Raw genomic sequence first — 19,491 nt, forward strand, 5'->3', positions numbered from 1 at the left:
GCGCAGCCTCACGTGGCGATGCGCTCTGGGCCTGGGGAGGCAAGGGGGAAATGTGGGGCTGGGAGGCCGGGGGGCACACACGGGGCTGGGGGGCAGAGGAACAGGAGCCGGGGCAGCTCCGGGTGTCTCAGCCTCGTGGCTTTGCCCCCTTGTGATGGGTTTTCACAGCCCGTGCGGGCCTTGGAGGGATTCTTTTTTTTTTTTTTTTTTTTTTTCCCCCCTGTAAATGCGGTTTTAGAGTCCTTGCACTGCTGAGCTTGGGAAGGGCATTGGGGGGGGGAGGAAGGTCGGGGAAGGGGGGGGGTGGGAGCAGCGAGAGCCTCCGCTTTCATCTGACTGAATAAAAATGGCTTTGGAAACTGCTGCTGGAGGAATCTCCTTCCTGCACCCTTCAACCCTGCCTTGGGGCCGGGGGTGGGGGGGGCAGCACCCCAAGAGCTGGGGCTGTGCAAGGGGGGTGCTGCCGCTCCAAGGAACTTGGGGTGCTCCGAAGGAGACCTCAGACGGGCGGGGGGGTGGGAGGGGGGGGTGTCTCCAAAGGTCACAGTGTTCTCCATGAGGCTCAGGATGCTCTGAGAGGACCACGAAGCCCCGAGCCCCCGCCCACCCCCGGGGATGCTCCAGCATCGCGAACCACGACCCCCCCACCTCATGAACCGGGATCTGGGGGAAGACGACGACACCGGGGCGCGTCCAGGCTGCCCCCCCCGCCAGCGTCCCCCTCTACCCCTTCCGCCTCTCTTCTTCCTCCCCTCCCTTCTCTTCTTCCTCCTCCTCCTCCTCCTCCTCCTCCTCGTCCTCTCCCCCCCCCCCTCCGGCTCTCGCGACAGCTCCGCGCAGAAAATGGCCCCGCGGCCGCGCCGCCGCTGATGCGCGCCCCGGGCGGCTCCGGCCCCCCCCGCAGCCCCGGTACGTGCGGCCCTGGGGGAGGGGGGGGGGGGCGACACAATTTTTTTTTTTTGGGGGGGGGGACGACAGGGGGACACACGACCCCAGGGCTCCGGGGGGGCGACAGCGGGGCTGTGCGCGGAGCTCGGAGGTGAGGAGGGGCCGGGGGGGGGGGGGGTGAAGCCGTGCGCCCCCCCCCAAAGGAGGGGGGGGACCAGGTTCGGAGGGGAGGGGGCTCAGCCCGTGGGGATGCCAGGGCTGCGTTGTCCCGCGGGACTACTGGCCGCGGGGGCTGCTGGCCACAGCTCTATTGTTGGGGTGAGAGGGGGGGCAGATGGGGGCTACCAGCCACGGGGGCTAGTAGCCGTAGGTGCATTATCATTGGGGTGCTGCTCAAAATACTAGGGGTCTTGGGGGGAGGGGGGGCTGGGGGGGGGGTGCTACCGGCCACAGGGGCTAGTAGCCACTGGCATATTGCAGACGGGAGCCACTAGCGGTGGGGGGGCTGCCAGCCGTGGGGGTGCTCACCATGGGGCGGGGAGCCGAGGGCCCCCCCCAGAACCAGGGGGTCCCTGCACTCGCTCAGCTGTCATCTCCCAGCGGAGCGGCCGCGTGAGCCCCTTGTTCCCAGCCTTTTGTCTCCTCTCCCACACCGAGGAGCTGCTGTAGGAAGTCTCTGGCCATCGTGCGGAGATGCTCAGAAGGGATTATTTGTCCCGTTTATCTCCCCGGGTGGATTTGTGAACCTCTTCTGTGCTTGCCAATATGCGTAAACCCTCTTGTTCACTTGAGGGAGATGATCTTTATTAATTATTAACTGAATCGGCACTGGAGGCTGCTCCAGGTGACAAACCCCCTGCTCACCCCCTTGGCCCCCGACAAGGGATTTTTCTGGGGTCCCACAGGAGCTGGAGGAGTGGGTTCCAGCAGGCTTCGGGGAGCCTGACCCTGCAGCAGGAAAACCCAGTGAAAAGTGGCACTGGGTTTGCAGTGGCTCCAGGATTTGGGTTTCCAGGGCAGGGTTTGCACTGGATCTGGGGGGGTCACAGCTGCAGTGGCTGTGTGGGGTCATCAGGGATGGAGGCAGCAGCAGGTCAGCAGTGCTTGGCTCGGGGCATCGCATTCAGGGCTGCAAAACAGAGCGAAAAGTGCCCTGTTGTGTCGAACACCATCCCACAGGAGGTGAGAAATGGCAGCAAAACGATGCAGGTGCCACCAGCTCCCCGAAATCCAGGGCCTGGGGCCGAGTGTGCAGCAATGTCATGGGGCCACCTGTGCTGCAAGGGGTGTGATGTCGAGGACATCCCTCTCCGCTCGGTTATTCCTCCGGCCGCCCCAGGCCTATGGCTTTGTTTGGGGTTAACTTGCTTTTTTAATTAATCAGGAAGGGGAAACTCTGTTTTGCTGGGAAAAAATGACAGCAAGAATCTTTTGGGGGAGAAAGCATTAAAACTGTTGAGGCAGGGCTGAGTCTTCTTGCTCAGCGCCTCCATGCAGCTCCTCACATACAGCTCCTTGAAAACATGCATTTTTTCAAGAAATAATGAAAGTATTCTGGGGAAGCTGTGGTGTACTGGGGCTGCCAGCTTCTGGGGCATGGCTCCTGCTCTCCTCGGGGGCTCCAGCACCAAACCCAGCAGTGTCTTTAAGTGTTACAGCTTGGCTGTGACCTTCCTCCCATCCCTCTTGGATGTGCTTCCCAATAGGGTTTGCAATTCCACAACGCCCCAACAATATGTTTAAATATGATTTTCTCCAGAAAAGCTGAGAAAATGCCTCTAAGAGCAGATGCTAGTTGGCACATGCAGCTGTGAGCAGGGCAGCACAGATATGGGTGTGCTGGTCTCTGTCGTGGAGATTTCAGATGTTTTTTGCTGAGAGCTATCGTTTGGCTCTTGCGTGGCCAAGGCTGGTGCCACGGGCCTGTAAGGCCAAGCCAGTTTGGTTTTGGGGACCATCTGCTGTAATGTTCGTGAAGGAATCGCCCCCAGGAGCCCATCAGCCAGGCCTTGGGCCCTGCCGCCATGTTCCTGGTCATGCAGTGGGAGCAGAGAGCAGGGCTTGGCATTACCCAAGGGTGAGAGGTGGGGAGGGATGGTGATGGCTCTGGCTTCAGTGCTTGACAGCTGCCGCCCGTGGAGGGGCCGTGTTGGCAGCCTCTCTCCCCACAAAGCCCCTTTGAGGCAGGAGCACCACAGGCACCGAAGGGGGAGAAGAAGTGGTGGCTGTTGGCGTCGCTCCCTGGTGGGCTCTAACCTCTGTCCCTTGCATTGGGTGCAGCATCGCCTAGAGAAGACGCCATTGGCGGCGAGCCCCTGGCCTCGTGCACGCCACCAGCCGGGCCATGAAGACAGAGAAGGACGAGGCTCTGCCCCCCTTCTCTCTGGGGGGTAAATATGCTGGAGAAGGGGCAGGTGAGTCCCTCGGGAGGCGAAAGGCCTTTGCTCTGGCTGCTGTGGGGTCCCATTTGCTGCAGCTCCTAGAGGCGGTGGCCAGCTGTGACACTAGAGGGGCTGCTGGTGGCCTCCATGTGGGTGCCGTGGCCCCACGCTCCCCTCCGAAGGCCCCCAGTGGGTGGATCCAGGCGGGCAGCATCCAGCAAGGAGCACTCTGAGCATGTGTCTCCTGTGTTGAACCACCCTCCAGGAAGCCAGACCTCCCCCCAAAGCCCTAGACTGACCGAGCCATGTAAGGTATCCATTTGTGCAGGGTAGGAACAAGGGCACTGGAACCGGCACGTTTGCAACAGAAACCTGTGTCCAACCACACAGCTGCATTTCGGCATGCAGTTACGGCCCCAAACCACCTGAATCCCGCCCAGCTCCAAGGCTTGGGTCTGGGGGCCGAGGGTCATGGGTGCATGGCGGCTGCACAGGGCACTCGCGTCCGCTGCCTGACGGCCTCTCCCCCACAGGCTGCAGCGAAGCGGCTCTGCCTGGCGGCCCCATGCCAGCAGTGGGGAGTGGAGGAGCCCCCGCGCAGGACCTGCGGCTGCTGAAGCGCAGGCCGGCCTCAGGTGAGCTGAGCACGGTGGGGGCGACGCCGCGGGTGACAGCTGGGTGATGGCCGAGGCCAATGCTGTGTCTCCTTCCAGGGAAGCACTACGCCTGCTCCAGCTACGGCTGCAAACTGGCCTTCCCCAGCATGCAGGAGCTGATGGACCACCTGAAGGTCCACTACAGACCCACGCAATCCCTTGAGGGTAAGGGGGATGGTGGGCACCGGGAGGCCCCGTGATTGCTCCAGGGTGCTCTTTGTTTGGATGGGAGGGGGAAAAAGCAAGGTTTGAAGCTGGGGCTCGCTGCGCAAGATGCCCTCAAGGTGCCTGCACACCTGGGAGATGCTGCATTGCCCCAGCCAGCTGTGGGGAGAGCACGGGAGGGAACAGGGACATGTTGGTGGGTCCCCCCACTGCCACAGGGGGTGCAGTGTGGCTGGGGCTGTGCTGACTCTGCCCCATCTCTTTTTGCAGGCAAAACCTTCCAGTGCCCCACGCTGGGCTGCATGGAGACCTTCCCCAGCATGCAGGACCTCATGGCCCACATGAAGGTGCACTACAAGCCAAACCGCTACTTCAAGTGAGTCCCCACCCCGTCCCGGTTCCCATCCCCATCCTGCACAGCTCTGCCACCTCCCTGCAGAGCCCTCACAGGTACTGGACAGGCAAGCACATGGCCCCACACCACATCCCATCTGGGGACACGCTGCAGCACCCAGACATCCCCAAGTGCCCAGTACACCCCCTTTTCAGCCTCGCCCTCCTTCCCCCCCCCCCGCATTGCGGGGCAGCCCCCAGGAGGGGTCCACGTGCCGTGGGGCAGGGGGGATGCTGCTCCTGGGGCTGTGGGTGGGAATTTTGCTGGCGCTGACGCTGCCTGCCAACCCCGCAGGTGTGAGAACTGCCTGCTGCGCTTCCGCACTCACCGCTCCCTCTTCAAACACCTCCACGTCTGCTCTGACCGCGCTGGCAGCCCCGCACCACCCCAAAAAGCCGAGAAGCCTGTCCTGCCTGCTACCTCTGCCCTGGAGAAGGAGCCCCCGGCCAAGGCAGCCGAGGGGCTGCCCAAGCTCCCGAGCATTATCCGGCACACAGAGAAAGAAGCCATCCTCCCCGGCGCGGACACTACCCCAGCGGCGCCTGCCACGCTGCCTGCCAGCCTGCCCGAGCTGCCCAGCTCGCTGGAGGCGATGCCGCTCGTCTCGCCGGCCCCCCACCCCTTCCCGCTGCTGGAGCCCAACCTTTTCGGGCCATCATCCTTGACTCGGTTCTCGGGGCCGCCCCCCTCCTCGGTGCCGTTCCTGTCCTACGTGCACCCGTCGCCCTACGGTTTACCTCCGCCCCCGGCGCAGCCCCGCTTGCGGCCCTTCGTGCCCAGCCACGGCTCCCCTGTCTCCAACGCCGTCTGGAAGAAAAGCCAAGGTGAGCGCGGGCAGCCATTAGGGCAAACCTTCTTCTGCTCCCGCCTTGACCAGCAGCTCCTGGATGCGGACCCACTGACGGCCAGCGAGGATCCCTCCCCCTCTACAACCCCCCAGCCCAGAGCCACTGCAGCCCAGAGCCCCCCCAGTCCCTCTCTGGGCTCCCCTCACTCCACCCCAGCCACCCCTTGCCCCATCCCACCTCCGCTCCCCGCCTCTCCCACCTAAAGAGATGCTCGATTGGAAAAAATGAAAGCAGCCACCAGAAAAAAAATAATAATAAATAACCAACCTCCAAATTTTCCCAGCCCTGCTGCTGCTCCCCAGTGTCCTGGGGCGCAAGGCAGGGGCCGGGCCACGCCTGCCCCCGCCCCTCCCCAACATTCCCCCCCCACCAGGGAGGGGAAGACCTAATGCTTGTCTTGCCCCTCGATTCCCTCCGCAGGTGTGAGTGTCAGCCCACTCCTCCCATGCTTTGGCTCAGGAGTGACCGCAGGTTAGTTTGGCACTGCTGGTTGGGGGCTGCTTTCTGTCACTGAGGGGGTGGGGGGGGGAAGGAAGGGGGGGCACAGGGGATGGGAGAGGCCCCTTGGGGGCTGTGATGCTCCCCGGAGCACAGCGGGGAGGGCGGGCACCCTTGTTTTTGGGAGCCCTCCACAGAGGAGCTGCTCCCCACGTAGGCTTGGAGACCTGGGGGGTGTCACTGGCTGCACACCCTCCCCCCCGCCCCAAGTTGCTGCTGAGCCTGGTTGTATCGGCAGCACAAACTGGGGGTGCAGCTGCTGCTTGGACTCAAAAGACCCCCCCATTTTCCCGGCCCCCTGTGGCCAAGCTGGAAACCACCTGCTTTTGCTCTGCAGGTGCAGAGGCAATGGGCAAAGGGGGTCCAAGCGGCACAGCCTCGTACAATGCCCACAGCCAGCTCTAAGCCCAGCCTTGGGGTCCCCCCCCCCCAGCACAGAGGGGACCCCATGTGTATGCAGGGCTGGGAGCAGGGGCTTCCACCCCCCCGAATCCCGCTCTGCACGGGGCTCCCACCCCCAGGGGCTCCCCAGCGAGCGCTGTGCTTCCCTCCTTGCCCACCCTTGCAGGGCACGCCTCCAACAGCCGCATCGTGTGGGAGCACACGCGGGGCCGCTACACCTGCATGCAGTGCCCCTACTCCACCGCCTCGCGGGAGGAGATGACGCTGCACATCGAGGACCACCGCAAGAACCTGCCGCCACCCGGGCGCCTGGACGCGGACATGGGTACGGCCTTGGGGGAAACAGGGAGGATGCGGGGGGGTCCCCCCCCAAGTGCCCACATGCTCTCGTTATATAGGCTCGAGCAGCTCTGTGCACTGTGGATCCTGAATTGAGCTGATTTTCCCCTGATTTGGGGGAAAGAAGCATCAGTGGGGACAGCCCCACTGCCTGCCCCCGTGTCACCGCTGCAGTGGGCAGCATGCCCGGGGTGCGGTGTGCCCCTGACCCTCAGCAATGCCCCAGGGCGGCTGCATGCCCCCTGCCCTATCCCAGGAGCTCAGCCCCAGCCCTGACAGCTCTCTTCCCTCTCCCTCCAGATTTCGGGGTGGGCCTCGCCTCCTTCCACTCGAAGCTGACGCCGGAGATGGAGAACTCCCTGTACTCGCAGCTCTGAGGGGCCTGGCCCCCATTGGGGATCCCCCGCACCCTGGCTGGGCAAAGGGCACCGCAGACCCCATGCCACTGCACTGGGACAGGGACACTGGAAGCATCGCCCCAGCGTGGGGTGGCAGAGGGGGGGACAACCTTTGTTTTCTTGACTTTCTACTCCCCTCTCCCTTTTATTTTTGGAAACGCTAAGCCCCTGGACCCTGCGTGTCCCTCCCTCTCCTAAAGGTTTTTCATTGCCCCAAGGCTCAGGGGGAGCCTGGTGGATGCTCTAGAGGTGGTGGACTTATCTGAAACGAGGCCTGGAAGTTAATAAATGGGAAGTGTACAGGAGCAGTGGCTGGGAGAGCCTCTGTGGGGCCACGTGGTGGGAGGGCAATGGGCAAAGCTGTGCCAGTCCTAAGGAGCCCCCGCCCCCCTCCAAAAAAAAAACAACACAAGGAGATGGGGAACATCGAGGGCAGGGCTCCCCCAGTGGGTCCCAAGACAGAGGGAGGGAGGAGAAGATGTGTGGTTGGGGGGAGGAACAGGGAGTCCCTGTATCCCCTTGTCAACAGGTCCCAAACCCTACAGGGCTCCTGATGCAGCACCATCCCAGCAAGGTTTGCACCAAAGCAGGTCTAGGGGCAGCCCCCACCCTTCTGCCTGGCTGGGAGCCCTGCAGCACCCAGGGAGGGGGAAGATGCACAGGGATTTTGATTTCCTTGGGCTGGAACAAGGTAGCCCTGCCCCTTGCATCAGCACTGTCTGGATGCAGCCCCAGGGGATGCATGCACCCACCTCGGACTGCTGGTACCAGGGGTGTAGTGCCTGAAGTACAACAGGGAAGAAGAGCCTAAAATAGCAGTGCCAGCAGCCCTGGAGCAGGGGGAGCATCCAGCCCAGCCCCATGGCACTGCACCATTCCCTCTAGCTCAGCTCCCGTGCACCCCACCCAGGGAGGGCTGCAAGGAGCCCCAGGTCCCTCCTTCACCCACCGAGCTCTGCTCCAAGGGGCTGGAGTTGCTGCAAGCGATGGCTTCAGCCTGCTTGCCCCCCCTGCAGGAGACCCCCCCTAGGGCCCCCCCCAACTGCACACAGCAGCTGTGGTGGGATGCACATATGGGGTTCCTGCAGCACAGCTGGGGCTGCACTTTCCCAAGCACATTGGCCCCATTACACAGGTGCTGTTGGGGGGGGGGTGCATGCTCCCACCTCCCCCTGTATAGCTCTGCCTGCAGGACAGACCTCCAGCACGCCCACCTCTGAGCAGGGAAAGGCAAGCGAGGCAAGGGGAGCAGCCCCAGCAGGGGTTGTGCCTGTAGTAGAAAGGGGCAGCCCCCACTCTGGAGGGTGCTGAGCAGCAGCAGAAAGGGGTCTCTGCACAACCAGCCCTGCAGCTGGAGCTCTGCTTCTCCACGCAGCTCCTCACACTGGCCCCAGAGCAAGGTTCTGGGCGCCGTAATCTTGCAAAGAGCCTGAGGTGAAGTCCGTGTCTGCACAGATCTGGCACAGCAGCAGCTCACCGGAGCCAGGCCAGGACCACAGCAATGCAAAGGGCACCTCCAGCCCCCAGGGAGCGGTGCACAGCTCACACCTCAGCCTCCCTGAACCCTCCAGCAGCTCCCTGCTTGAGGGCAGGGTTTGGGTGCCCCCCCTAAAACCCAGTACTGGGGCTGCTCACCCACCCCCTCCTCACCCTGCACCACCCTGGAACTGTGAGCCCTGTCCCCAGCAGAGCTGAGCATCCAGCAGAACTGAAGATTAAAGATGTCTTAAAACTAAGACTTCTCAGCATTTAAGCAGACTTTCCATACAGATCAGAAGAGCAGACACACACTTACCTGGTTCCCCAAGAAACAGCTCTTGCAGCTACCATAAACCTTGCTGTGGCCATTTCCAAGAGCAGCACAACAGAGCGAAGGCTGCATCATCCCCACACAGCCCCCACATTCATGCAAGGACCCCTCCATATCAGGCTGATCCACATCCCTCCTCCCCAGTGCAGTTCTCCCCACCCCAAAGCCCCCATCCCCACCACCACCCCACAAAGAGCCCTGGCATGCCTAAGCCAGCCCTGCAGAGCAAGAACAGACAAGCTGCACTTAACAACAATCCACTCAGCTGGGGCTCAGAGCAAGAAAAGGCCATGCCTGAGTGAACAGGACAGTCACCACTCCTGAAGAGATCCAGCCGCTCAAAACCACCCCAGAACTTCCAGCACAGGGCTTCTGCAGGCTGCTTGCAGCTCTGGTGTTCCTAGAGCAGGGGCAGTGAAGACAACATTCATTGCAATGGATTTTTAAAAACTGAAATCTTTATTAAAAGTTTTATCCAAATTTTGTAACAAAAGATACAAAAGGGCCGGAGATCCTTATTTCTGGGACTAGTCTGACCAATCAAAACCTGACAGTTACTAGGCTAATATAAAATCCATACAATCTGCTAAAAATGCAGGGAAAAATTAGAAGTAACTGCTGCTCTGAATTTTTTTTTTTAAATTCCTTTAACATTTATAAGTTACTCAGTTTGCATTTTACAGGAGTAGTTCTTCTCCGAATGGTTACAGCTACTGTACAATGCAAGAGACAACAGCAAGAACAGAACAAAGCAACAGAGACTCAGATGTGCTGCAACACACACTGCTCCTGAAGGAACCGCTGTGAACCTCACCTGAGTGCTGGGTGCTGACAGACTGCCCCTAGCAACAACCAGGAGCTCCATGCAGCACCAGTGCCCCCTGAGCCCTGGCACCATGCTCCTCCTGGAGGAGCAGCAGCTGCCCCACCCGAGCACCGCTGTCCCAGCACCCAACGGTTCCCATCCCTGGAGGCCACGGGGCCAGGTCTCTCCAGAAGCTATCAGCTGTGCCGTCTGAACACCTCGAGGCAGAGGAAGGAAGGGCCAAAGACCCTGCAGTGGAGAGTTACCCCTGGCCAATTTCAGCCCCCCTCCTCCCCTTCCCTGCTCCAGACACCCCAGGTCAGAGGGAGACGTGGTCCACAGCGCTGTCTGCGCTCCTGCAGTGCGCAAATAGCCTGAATGGGAACGAGCTGGACTTCTGAGCAACGCACTTCTCTTCACGCTGAAAAGGAAAAAGGACGCATACACCAGGCTAGCGCTGAGGCAACTGTCCAGAGCTGTTACTGGCTAGCAGAAGGACCCTGAGAATATATAGGCTAACACGGTCTCCCGGGGAACGCCGAGTTAGGTGCATCACAGTGATACTGGTTGAACATGTTCTGTACAGTGCGAAATGGAGTTTGACAGAAGTGCAGTATCCCTAAACCTGCTATTTCCTATCTCTTCCTAAAGGCTGCTAATGGTGATGAGAAACCTCATCACAGCAGAGGCTCACAGCCACAGATCAGCCCTACTTGGGCATGCAAGTGGAAGTTACTAGGTGGCCATCAGGAAAAATATTCCAGTTTATAAAAAAATAGGAAAGCAAGTACAGGGCTACTGCAAGGTGCATCACCAGAGGTACCAGGGTCTTGTAAGCAGTCAACCCCCCCACCCAAGACCCCAGGCACACCCCACATCCCCAGCACTAAAGTATCTTCAAGCATCTCCAGAGATCACATCACCATTTTTTTCTGATCAGAGAGACCTCAGTGATCATTTGCTTAGAGTCCATTCAGATGAACCAGATTTGCACCCACTGCTCAAGATGGCTCAAGCGTCTTCAGAAAGCAGGTCTGAGGGCATGCAGATAGCAAACGCCTTCTTTGCTGTCAGGCAGGGTGGCGAGCTGGAGCTCTGGGTCCAGTGTGGCAAGGCTGATTTCAGACATGAAAGATACCCTAGGAGGAATTTTTTTTTTTTTTTTTTTGCAAACTGCTGCACAAACCACAGAACGGAGAAAGCCTTTGGTCATGAGATACTTGTGAGAAAGAGAGCCTTGTATGGAAGATTCCCCTGAATGCCTACAGTATTCTACATCTTAAAAAAATATATTGTGGACGCTGCAGCCATACAAAGGGGGGAGGAGTGGGAGACGGGGATTTACAGTCTCACATAGACACAACGGGGAAGTTAAGACAAGCACAGTCATAGTCTGTAAAACTGATTGGCTTGCTGGGATCAGTCATCCTCATCATCCTCTTCGTCTTCTGGATCTTCCTCTCCTTCATCCTCTAGATTTCGTTTTCTCTTTTCCCCTCGTGGAAGGTCTGCAAAAAGAGGTGAAGCATGAAGCTCTGTTCACTCTTGTGGAACAGCACTCAAACTGTGGCTACAAGCTGCATTAGCCACAGCTTGCCAGTGAACAAGCACAGACTAGACTCTCACCATTACAGAACAGAGATCCACCCTGCTCAGCTTCCCATGCTACTAAAAAGCACAGACTCGCATGAGACATTAACTATTTTTTATGCCCTCTAAGCATCCCACATTTCATCGAGTGCTTCAAAAGATTTGTTTGTTGAGCGCTCTCAAAAGTATAGGATCTGTAGAATTCGGTCATTTCTAACCAAACTGATGCAAGGTCATTTAAAGTCATGGCAGCCACTATATTCTATCCACATTAATTTGGGTGCTTACACCCTGTTAGAACTAAAGGAGTGTGGACTCAAATCAAGTTCAGGTTTACTACCCTCTCTGTAGCTGACAGGAGAGAGGAACATGTGAGCATTCAAGAGCATCTCCTCACAAAGTCTGCTAACATGAGCTTCCATGACAGAAGCCCTAATCCTGCAAGAACTATCAGGTCCAGCTATTCAGAACTGGTTCCCTAGGCAATTTACCTCTACTATTTGGCACACCTACCCAGCTCAGTAAGCATTAACAGGCACTGAAACTTGTTTCCCCATCACCACCCCATGACCCTTAGGTTATAGATGTTATACTGTAGGCAGCTCAGGCATGAGCAGCAGCTTAGCAGTGCCCACAAGTAGGAGCACTGCACTTATCAAGGAAAAGCTGAAGGCAACAACAGCACAGAAGCTTGGGAAGCTCTTAGAATCCAGAGAATGTGCAAGACTGTCAAGGCAGCTTTGCAAACAGTTTGTTAGAATTCAACTTACCATCATCAGCTTCATCTTCTTCTTCATCCTCACCGTCTTCCTCCTCATCTTCCTCCTGGAATCAAAACAAGACACCTTGTTACACAAGCCACAGTCCCATGAGCAAGGTGTAATTCTGTAACCACACTTTCCTTCACCTCTTCTCCTGCCTTACTCTAACCTACGGGTGACAGGTACAAGCTGAGCATGGAGAAGCTTGTGTTTCCTCAATAGCCTCTTGCACCCCTTAGAAGTGAGGGGGTGTACAGTTTTATCACTTGAAGTCACAGAAGTACCAAACCAAGCAGTAAACAAATACTGAACAGACAAACTCATTGGATGGAGTCAAAAGGTAGCAAGATGGGAAAAGCCAGAGCCCAGGGAAGGACCCCTTGGATCTGCCCATGAAGAAGCATCTGACACCTGGTCGGATGGGTCACAAGATTAAGGGACAAACACACTATCAAACATGCCAACACTGCTGCAGATGTACACTGACAACAGAAAGTCTCACCTCATCATCTACTCCATCCTCTTCCTCTTCACCTTCCAGGTCATCATCTTCATCATCTTCTTCATCAATGACTTCTTCATCCAAATCATCTTCCTCATCATCATCATCCTCTTCCTCACCTTCTATCAAAAGAAGACGGTAAGCATTACAGTTTCAAAATACTTGCTATTCCCAGACAGTACACTAACACCTCCTACTGCAGCACTACATGAGCAATAGCCAGGAAATCACAGAGAACAAGCACGCACAGGGAGTGCCAACAACAAGCCCTGTCAGCCTGCAGCAAGTCTCACTTCTCATGCTGCCTGCCAAAGGAAGGAATGGGGAGGGGTTGTCCAGACAGCCCCTACTTAAGCAGGGAGTTATCGCTATTATTTTTTTTTTTAGCAACACAATCATGCAGAAGGGAAAAAGGGGTTGTTCCCCAGCAAGAAAGCCAGGAGGAGAAAATCCTTACCTTCCCCATTCTCATACTCATCTTCCAGTCCATCCCCATCTGCTTCAGGGTCTGAGTCAGGGGCTTCCTGGTCATCAGCATCAAATCCATCTAGGTAGGTGAGATGGGGCAGAAGGGTGAACACACTCTCCCGGTAGTTGATGAGCATCGTCACCTCGCAGTTGAAGAGGTCCAGACTATGCAGGTGTGGCAACTTTTTCTGCAAAGATCAAGTCAGTAGATCATTTACAAATGAACAGTATTAGAGGATCACGCAGCCATCAGAATACAGCTGGTTTACTACCCATACCTACAACAAAACAGTCTTTGCATGCATTATTTTCACCTTGTGCTCCCCTGGTGGAGATAAGTTGCTGCTTTTGCTAAGTGTAGGACAACATTCACACCAAGATACAACTCCTTTTTTCCAGCTGCTCTGTCCTACAGCTTCCCCTCCTTGAAGACAGCTCCCTTTGAAGCCGTATGGGAATCTTAATTCCTCCTGGATGAAGCAGGCAACAAGCACACAGTGCCCAGCTCCCAGAAAGCAGGGGGGATCACTGAATCAGACTCATGCTGCCCAAAAACATCAGGCAACATCCCAGAGAGCACAATACAGGCAGCAGACCAGAACACGGTGTCTGCAGACTAAGCCTGATGTGCCTTTCAGCACAGCCACAGCAGCTCTTCCAAACAGGCTATCACACTGTGCACCAGGCCAAGTAAAGGAGAGCAGTTGCAAGCTCTTTCTGGAAGGGATGGAGGGACCAAAGGCAATAGCTACAGAGGCAAAGACCCAAGATCAGGCCTTTCACAACTACAGAGTCTAGATGACAAGGCAAGAGCCTTCTTCGGGGCAGTTTAGATGCACCAGGGATGTGTTTCTGCATTTATAACAGGAACCCCCTGCAATGCAAGGTGTGACAGCACCCTGAGTGCGAGGGTCACAGCCCAGCAGGACAGCATCTTTGGACTGGTGCAATGGAAACCCTCACTGGTGTCCAAGCAACTCATCTCCATGACACCCCAGGTGCCACCTACCTCAAACTGCATCCGACCCATTAACGGTCCTTTCTCAGATGGACACTGAGCACTGCATCCACAGTTTTACTCATCCAGCCCAATTTCATGCTTCTTTTAGCAACTGGCTGCTGGTTTTCCAGACAGTGGAGCCATTAACTATTAGCCCAGCCTCAAATTGGACCCACTCATCTGTTCCCATCAGAACCACGAAGTGCTGTTGGAACAGTTACCAAGATGTTGGACTTCTGCTGCACAGACATGCTCCCCAAAGGAAATGTCATCCCTTAGATCCCAGCACAGCCTTTCACTCACCAAGGGCTCCAGAGTATTGATGTCTTTGATCTTGTTGCCACTTAGATTCAAGTGTGTCAGGTTAGGAGTTCTCTCTGCTAGAACTTCAAGGCCACCAGAAATCCGGTTATCACTCAGCTCCAGCTGCCGGGAGAAAGCATCATATGGTCACAAAGTGTTTTTCAGCTTCTGACATAGGGAATAAAATTCCCTGACAACCAGACTACAACAGAACCCCATTCATTAGAGAAGCAGTTCCAGTTTTGAGACCCTTTTTCTGCAAGCTAACATAGCAGTCCCAGCCACCTGTGTACTGCAGGATTACATATCCTGCTATCTAACTGCAATTTCTAAAATACGTTACTGAAGTTTTCAACAGCAACATAACAAAAGCAAGAGAGAAATGATGTTAAAAATGAGCTCAAAAATACTCTGAAATATTAGAAAACAACCTCTCTCACACAGCTTACAGGCCTCAAAGGAAAGAGCAGAATTCAAATGGTCTTTTTCCTGGCTGATGCAGGAAAAGAAGTTCTCACCAGGGCAGCAAGGTCTCAGAACAAGGACTGCTGAGAGATAGGACCACAGGTTTGACTCACCTTCCGCAGTTTGTTAAGCTTGGGTAGATTGGAGACAGACAGCAAGTTGATGTTGATCATGCTGAGGAACTCCAGGTTCTCAAAATCTGAAGAGAGACCAACGATCTTCCCATCGTCCGAACGGCAGTTATCAAGAACCAGCTCCTTCACCTACCAACAGAAACACTCAGAAGCTGTCACTGCATTCCCAAGTCAAGCCTCACCTCAAGTCTACCAAGCTGACATTAGGCCGAGTGACTGACATTTCATAGCAGCATGCACATCTGAAAGTCCCCCCTAGTCACCTTAAGGAGCACCCCAGGTCTTAAAAACCAAGTAATTTTTGTAAGAGCACAAAGCCAGCATCTGTAACTGCAGCAAGGATTTTACCCTCTAAGCGCAAGCTGTGTACCACACCATATGATTCCAGCCAAGGTCTGCCTTCTCTACTAGGAAACCTTCAGGGGCTGAACCATGAAGCTGCAAAGCATCTTGCACACAAGGCCTCAAAAAGCTTCCAGAGTTGCACTTCAGGCTGAACTAATCAAAAGCCAAACGTCACCTGGTTCTGTTGTCCTCTTCAGCTCTCCCCACAACACTAGGCCTGCCTTGGGCACTGGAAAACCTGCCTCCAGAGGATTTGTTTCACTGAAAGCATATGTTCCTAGTAAAAGTCTCAGCACAGAGCAAAAGCTCTACTCTCCAAAACCTCCAAGCCCTTCATGAGGGGGCCACTGATGGCATATGCTATTTTGCCAAGCACAAACTACATACAGAGAAGTAATCTATTCCTGGTAATTCAGCACAAAATCCCTTGTGCCATTACAACCATAAAGCACAGCAGTGATCTGCTCCCCCCCCTCCAGACACCCAAAGGGCAGACATACCTGGCACTCTCCTCTCTCCCTGAAGCACAGAATACTCCAGCTCCAGTTCTCATGGGCCATTCCCAAAACTTGCTTTTACCCCACACATTCTTCACAGCACATTGCAAAAATTAGTCTTGGCCAGAAAGCTCGTGATGCTCTCCAAATTCCTCCTCTGCAGCTCTCCAATTTTACCTCTCCTGCTCACATCAGCCAGAAGTTGAAATTCACTTTGCCCTACTAGAAGCAGACTTTCTTGTGCTGTGAAGTTGCCAGGGCAGCCCTGAAAGCTCAGAATGAGTTAACACAAACTCCAGAAGTGGCTGTACTGGTCAGGGCTCTAAGCTCAGCAGCAAACAAGCTCAACCAGGAGTTTTGCAGTTGAACTCACTTTGCTCCTCAGACAAAAGTCTGATTAAACTAAGACTCAGTCCCCCAGCATAAAGGCAACCAAAGCCAGCACTTCACAGCTGCCACTTGGTTGGTGTGGCCACAGAGGTGAGAGTGAACATTACTAGGTTAAGAACCAACCTACCTGCGAAGAGACCAGCTTTAACTTGGACCAGCGCCTTGCCCTGGATGGCAGAACAAACGCTGCAGCTGGCAGCGCAACAGCAGAACAGGACTGAGCAGCCAGGACTGCTTCTTCCAGCAGCAGTACTGGCTCGTACCAGCCTCGGCTGTGGGGCATGCACGCTCTGAGCCTGCTCGTTTCCCCAGCATGCCACTCACTTGAATTCCTGGTGTCAAACAAGAGGAAACCTGCAGCTGGAAGCCTTGAAGGGACACTTCTACTCCTCAAAACATTCTTGTTCTGCAAGTTCCTTTACCATTCGTGAAGGCTTTAACCTTTACCACAACCTCCATTTACAGCCTTTTTTTCCTTATGCCCCAGCTTGATTTTAAGCTGCCCATGGCAGCATGCTGCAGAGACACAGTGATCTGTCAAAAGAGCTAGGTGACAGCCACAGCTATCTTGCTATAAGGATGCCAGTGGGGCCACAAGGCTGGCCTCAGATAAGGGCAGGCCTTGTTTCTGAAGCACTGCCCGCTGAGCACAGAGGCAGTGAGCCAGCTCCCAGGAGCAGAGGCTGAAAGGACAACACAAATGCTTTGGAAAGCTGCAAAAATCCAACCCTCAAGCCTCAGCTGACCACTGTGGACAGCTTGATCTAATCACTCCAGCAGCGAGGCAGTTTAACTGGCCCCACCAGATGAGGAGACATCATTCCTCTGCTGTGTGAAGGACGTACTAGCCACAGGCAGGCACTGGGAAGCAGAAAGTTCAGCCAAGGAGGCACTGGAGAAGTACAGCAAAGGAAACTGAGCAGCAAAGTGATTTAATGCAGCTCAGCTATCACCTCATTTTTTATTTTTTATTTTTTTTAAGGTTAGGGGGATTTAGCACAGCACCTCCACGATTCCTCACATCCCTGCCATGGCACCAAAATTCCTCCCCTCTGAGAAGTTGACCAGCAACCTTCAGAAACTCCGCTCACACACATGTGGCCCAAGCACGGGAATTTCCACCCCTGATGTCAACAGCCACGTTCTCTCCTCTACCAGGACAACCTGTGCAGGGCTTGTGCAGCGAGCCCACGCAGCCCTGGCTGCTTCTGCGCAGGAGCGAAGGGGCCGTGAATCACCAGCGGTGGGGAAAGCACAGCCTGCGCTGCTCCTCTGGAGTGTTGCAGTGCCCTGGAAGCAGCACCCCGGGGGCTGGAAGCGCGCCCCACGTCCCTCTCGTTAGCCAGAAAAGGCCCAGGAGATGGCACGGAGCCTTCCCCCGTCCCCCAACCCGCAGCGGGAGCTCGGCGGTACTGCAGGCCGGGGCTGGAGGAGGCTCTGGCGGAGGAGCAGCGCATGGCCGTGCTCGGAGAGCCCCTGGCTGCAGAGGGGCGAGCCCGGAGGCACCCACACACACCCGCGGAAGCAATCCAGCCTGCTGCGGGCACCCTGCGCGGCCGGGACCCCGGGGGAGCACCCACCAGCGGCCCCTTCCCCACCCCTCTCCCTCCCCCCGTTCCTTCAGCCCGGAGGCCTCGCCCCGGGACCCCGCGACCCGCCCAGGCCCCTCCATGGCGCCCGCGGGCGGCGGGAAGAGCGGCGGGGGCCGGCGGCGCCCCGGGGCCGCCCCTAACATGGCCGAGCCGCGTGCGCGGGGCCGCTCCGGCCATGTTAGGCGGCCCCGGAGCAGCGGGAGCCATCTCAGCCCGGCGCCGCCCGCAGCCATCCCGGGCGAGCCCGCGGGCACGGGCACAGCGGCGGCCCCGGGGCTCGGGGGAGCGCAGCTTGGGCCCCGCTGCGGCCCCGTGCAGCCGCCCCGACATAGCGCCGCCGCCTCCCCCCCGCCGCCGCCCCCAGCGGTGCGTGGTCCCCAGGCCGAGCCGAGCCGGGCCGGCCCCCGCTGCCTTTCCCTTTCCCTTTCCCCTCTCCCTTCCCCGCCATGCGGCCGCGGTACCTCGCCCGGTTTCTTGTTGCGCAGCTCCAGCGTGAGCCGCTTCTTCATCTCCATCCTCCCGCCGTGCCGTGCCGAGCCGAGCCGAGCCGCAAAACCCCCGAACCGAGCCGAGCCGAGCCCGCGCACGGCCGCCGCTTATATAGAGGAAGGCGCCAACGGCAACAAAGGCGGCCCCGCGCCGCGCCCCCTGGCGGCCCCGCGCCGCGCCGCACCGCGCAGCCCCCGGCCCCGCCGCACGGCAGCGCCCCCTGCCCGGCCTCGGCCGCCTCGGGGCCTGGGGGGCTCGGGGGGGCGGCCCCCGGCAAAACGGGGTGCGGGGAGCGGGGTTCGAGGGGTGGCGGCTCGTCCTTCACCCCCCTCCGTCCCCGTCCCCGGATCTCGGCTCGCAGCCACACGCACGCAGCCCTCGTGGATCCATCTTGTTATGGGGACACTGAGAGGGGCCCGCAGGGCTCGCAGGCTGGATGGGGTCTGTCCCCGTCCTTCAGGCGTGGTGTCTGGGGGTAGGGGGCTGACCTCCAGGCCTGTAGCACCCGCCTGTGCTGTTCCTGGTAGTGTCTGACCGAGAGAGCTCAGGCGGCCCCGCTGGCATCGGTCACAGGGTACATGAGGCCCTGTGGGGCTCTGCCCCAGCCCTGTTCAAACCAGCACAAGGTCACCACAGGACCTCTCTGCCGCCAACGGGGTCACCATGGTGTTTCACCTCCCAGCTCCGGCCACCGCCCCCAGGGACCCCCATCAGGGCCTCAGGGACGAGTCAGGGTCCCAGTAATGGCGACGCCTGGCCAGGACACAGCACTGCCCTCTGCGCTTGCCACACACGCAGCCTCTGCCTGCAGATCCCTCTGGGATGTGGCACTGCTGTGGGTGACTTCGTTAAACGTTACCTTAAAAACATGCAGGGAAAGCTCTCTGATCGACTACCCGGGCTCCACGTAAACAGGAACACGAGGGCTTGGAGGACTAGCCCTAGAGTCCCTCATTGTCCCCTTTGGCAGCGGGCCACCGGCTCTCCTCCTATGTGAGGAAATGGCTTTCTGGTGCGTTACTGTTCGTTTCTGCCAGTTGGCTCTAACATGAACCGTGTTTTATTAGGAGTAGCAGAAGGAAGTGGCCATGTTCAGCAGAGGGCTTGAACCTCTGAAGGGGCCCAAAGCAGGGCTATTTTGGAGAAGCGACGGGCATTTTCATGAAGAACTGCATAGAGAGATGGTACATTTTGGCCTCTGCAATCTCCCCTTGCCGACCATGTCTCCATTTCTCTGGCCCCGCTGTGTGCCAGAGAGCTCCAGGCTCTCTGCCACAAGGCGAGCAGCCCGTGGGCACCGTGTCGGTGTCCCCTCTCCTTGAGCTGCCCTGTCACCAGAGCTGCGCAGAGGCATGTGAGCGCTGCAGAGGA

General features: G+C 57.4%; 2 protein-coding genes across 4 annotated transcripts; one reads left to right on the forward strand and one right to left on the reverse strand.

Annotated features, from left to right (window-relative positions):
* Positions 1-815: 815 nt before the first annotated feature.
* On the forward strand, positions 816-7,274 carry ZNF414 (zinc finger protein 414). Of its 2 annotated transcripts, XM_035570870.2 has the most exons (9): positions 816-909; positions 3,169-3,302; positions 3,803-3,904; positions 3,983-4,090; positions 4,361-4,466; positions 4,779-5,308; positions 5,753-5,803; positions 6,399-6,557; positions 6,872-7,274. In XM_035570870.2, exons 2-9 carry the CDS (start codon positions 3,233-3,235, stop codon positions 6,946-6,948), a joined length of 1,203 nt encoding a protein of 400 aa, XP_035426763.1. In that variant the 5' UTR covers positions 816-909; positions 3,169-3,232; the 3' UTR covers positions 6,949-7,274. The 2 variants fall into 2 exon arrangements, with proteins under 2 accessions (XP_035426763.1, XP_035426764.1); XM_035570871.2 differs by lacking the exon at positions 5,753-5,803 and having other exon boundaries at positions 6,872-7,091.
* A 3,578-nt stretch (positions 7,275-10,852) lies between these two features.
* Positions 10,853-18,290, reverse strand: LOC118260539 (acidic leucine-rich nuclear phosphoprotein 32 family member B). 2 transcript variants are annotated; one of them, XM_035570868.2, is made up of 7 exons: positions 18,093-18,290; positions 14,787-14,936; positions 14,209-14,331; positions 12,895-13,093; positions 12,438-12,559; positions 11,945-11,999; positions 10,853-11,092 (listed from the first exon to the last, which is right to left on the reverse strand). In XM_035570868.2, exons 1-7 carry the CDS (start codon positions 18,144-18,146, stop codon positions 11,004-11,006), a joined length of 792 nt encoding a protein of 263 aa, XP_035426761.1. In that variant the 5' UTR covers positions 18,147-18,290; the 3' UTR covers positions 10,853-11,003. The 2 variants fall into 2 exon arrangements, with proteins under 2 accessions (XP_035426761.1, XP_035426762.1); XM_035570869.2 differs by having other exon boundaries at positions 12,438-12,556; positions 18,093-18,278.
* Between the last annotated feature and the right edge of the window lie 1,201 nt (positions 18,291-19,491).

The sequence above is a fragment of the Cygnus atratus genome, chromosome 26, assembly GCF_013377495.2.
Source record: "Cygnus atratus isolate AKBS03 ecotype Queensland, Australia chromosome 26, CAtr_DNAZoo_HiC_assembly, whole genome shotgun sequence".
Taxonomy (NCBI): Eukaryota; Metazoa; Chordata; class Aves; order Anseriformes; family Anatidae; genus Cygnus; species Cygnus atratus.

What these genes read in the sequence shown, in the direction of transcription:
- LOC118260539 (XM_035570868.2), bottom strand. Translation starts at nt 18,146, where the DNA reads ATGGAGATGAAGAAGCGGCTCACGCTGGAGCTGCGCAACAAGAAACCG. An exon ending in GCAACAAGAAACCGGGCGAG is followed by an intron (nt 14,937 to 18,092) that starts GTACCGCGGCCG and finishes TTCTGTTGGTAG; the next exon opens with GTGAAGGAGCTGGTTCTTGA. An exon ending in AGAAGATGAAGCTGATGATG is followed by an intron (nt 11,093 to 11,944) that starts GTAAGTTGAATT and finishes CTCTTTTTGCAG; the next exon opens with ACCTTCCACGAGGGGAAAAG.
- ZNF414 (XM_035570870.2), top strand. Translation starts at nt 3,233, where the DNA reads ATGAAGACAGAGAAGGACGAGGCTCTGCCCCCCTTCTCTCTGGGGGGT. An exon ending in ATATGCTGGAGAAGGGGCAG is followed by an intron (nt 3,303 to 3,802) that starts GTGAGTCCCTCG and finishes TCTCCCCCACAG; the next exon opens with GCTGCAGCGAAGCGGCTCTG. An exon ending in AAGCCAAACCGCTACTTCAA is followed by an intron (nt 4,467 to 4,778) that starts GTGAGTCCCCAC and finishes CCAACCCCGCAG; the next exon opens with GTGTGAGAACTGCCTGCTGC.